General features: G+C 59.7%; 1 protein-coding gene across 1 annotated transcript; it reads left to right on the top strand.

The window, feature by feature from the left end:
• Nucleotides 1–208: 208 nt before the first annotated feature.
• POSPLADRAFT_1144191 (hypothetical protein) lies at nucleotides 209–981 on the top strand (the record flags this gene model as incomplete). Its single annotated transcript, XM_024485669.1, has 2 exons — nucleotides 209–781; nucleotides 814–981. 2 exons carry the CDS (start codon nucleotides 209–211, stop codon nucleotides 979–981), a joined length of 741 nt encoding a protein of 246 aa, XP_024338190.1.
• Between the last annotated feature and the right edge of the window lie 951 nt (nucleotides 982–1,932).

A 1,932-nucleotide genomic window follows, 5' to 3' on the forward strand; every position in this document is an offset into this window, starting at 1 on the left:
TCCTTGGGCCAGCTCGTCGTCAGCGGTCACCGCCTCGACTTCAGTCCCTATCCTACGTCACCCCGCCTCCGGGCTTCCTCAACCGGCTTCACCGCCGTCGCCGCCGCGAGGCCGCTCAAGCACTCGTTCCTCGAGAAGTCCGCCCGGCGGACAGTCACAACAGTCGCCTTCGTCCGCGGGCAGTCCTTCGTCCCCCTCGTCGCCGATAATGTCCTCTCCCGCTGCCGTCCCTGATAAGGAGACGTTGAAGCTCCTCCTCCCGCTCCGATACGATGGGAAGTCGGTGATCGAATGCAACCGCTTCATCTCGCAGTTGCTCATCTACTGGACGATCAACACGGCCCTCTCTTCCCTCGAGCTGAAGATCCAGGTTGCCCTCAGTCTCCTCGATGGTGACGCGCGAGCTTGGGCCACCCCCATCTTCTCCCAGCTTGCCTCCGTCCAAATCGGGATCCAGGGAGCGACAACCCCCTTTGTCGACGAAAAAGCCTTCCTTCAGGCATTCAAGGCCCGTTTTGGCAACCTCGACGACGCCGCCGCGGCACAGGTGGAGCTTACCAAGCTCTGCTCCGACAAAACCATGCGCGAGAAGCGCACCGCCGCAGAATTCTCTGCGCTGTTCAAAGGTCCGGCAGACCGTTCCGGGTATGGGAACCTGGAACTACGCGACAAGTACCTGAGCGGCATCCCCTCCCGCGTCTATCGCAAACTCGAGCTCGAAACCTTCGCCACGTGGCAAGCCGCTGACAAGCGCGCCACCGAGGTCGAGCAAATCCTCGACGTTAGCCGGGCTCGTCGGCCCGAGCTAAACAGCTTCTTCTCGGCGCGAGGTCGAGGACGCGGTGGGGCACGTGGTGGTGCACCCTCGACGCACGCAGCATCGGCCAGCATCAATGCGGCCGTCGGAAAAGGAAACTTCCCCGGCACATGCTTCGGCTGTGGGAAGCAAGGGTACCGACGCTTCGAGTGCCCCAATTGTAAGGACAAGCCTTACACAAAACGCGCCGACGCGCGGGCTACGGTTGCCTCGGGCTCCACCCAGGCTGCGACAAGCGCCCCCGTCACGACAACACCCTCGGCAAGTATAAGTGCCGCTTCAGCGAAATCCGAGCAATCGGAGCTGGCGGACTTAATGGCACAGGTGAAGTCGATGCGCGAGGAGCTCGAGCACTATCGGGCGATGAAGGAGGAGGGTTTTTGATCCGGTCCGCGCTTCGTGCCGCACGCGTCGGGCCGCGAGTATCATCATGTAATAAATATAACGTATTGTCGACTGCAATGGTGTACGAGCTGGACCAGGGGTCCCAGCACTTTCACATCCCAGTTCGACTTCAAGGAAAAAGACGGCACAAGGACATAATCGCTATGGTGGACAGTGGAGCCACCACCAAGTTTATCAACAAGCGGTTCATTTTAGAAAATAAGGTGCAGACGCGGAAGTTGAAGGAACCAATTCCGCTGTATAATATTGACGGCACCCTGAATAAGGACGGAAGCATCTCGGAGGTAGCGGTGCTACAGATGCATATAGGAGAGCACGTCGAGAAGACGGTGTTTACGGTCACGGACATCGGTCCAGAGGATGTGATCGTCGGGTTGGATTGGCTACGCGAGCACAACCCCGAAATAGATTGGGAGAAGGGCTCCCTCAAATTGTCGCGATGCCCTGAAACATGCAATACCAGAAGGACTGGCCCAATGGAGCAAGCGGCGACTGCGCGTGATACGGGGGTCAGGCCCACGGCGCGCAGGCGTTCGCCGAAGTCCAAACGGTCGGTCATAGGCGCTTGCCGGAGCAAGGTGCTCCCGGACTTCGAACCCGAAGATGATCCAGTGGAGGTAGAGTGGAGCGAGGCTGACTTGATCGAGGCCTGGGAGCAAGGTATCACGCTTCCCGGCGCCCCTCAGCTGTTCATCGCAGCAGGGCACACG

This window comes from Postia placenta (assembly GCF_002117355.1).
Source record: "Postia placenta MAD-698-R-SB12 unplaced genomic scaffold POSPLAscaffold_8, whole genome shotgun sequence".
Taxonomy (NCBI): domain Eukaryota; kingdom Fungi; phylum Basidiomycota; class Agaricomycetes; order Polyporales; family Adustoporiaceae; genus Rhodonia; species Rhodonia placenta.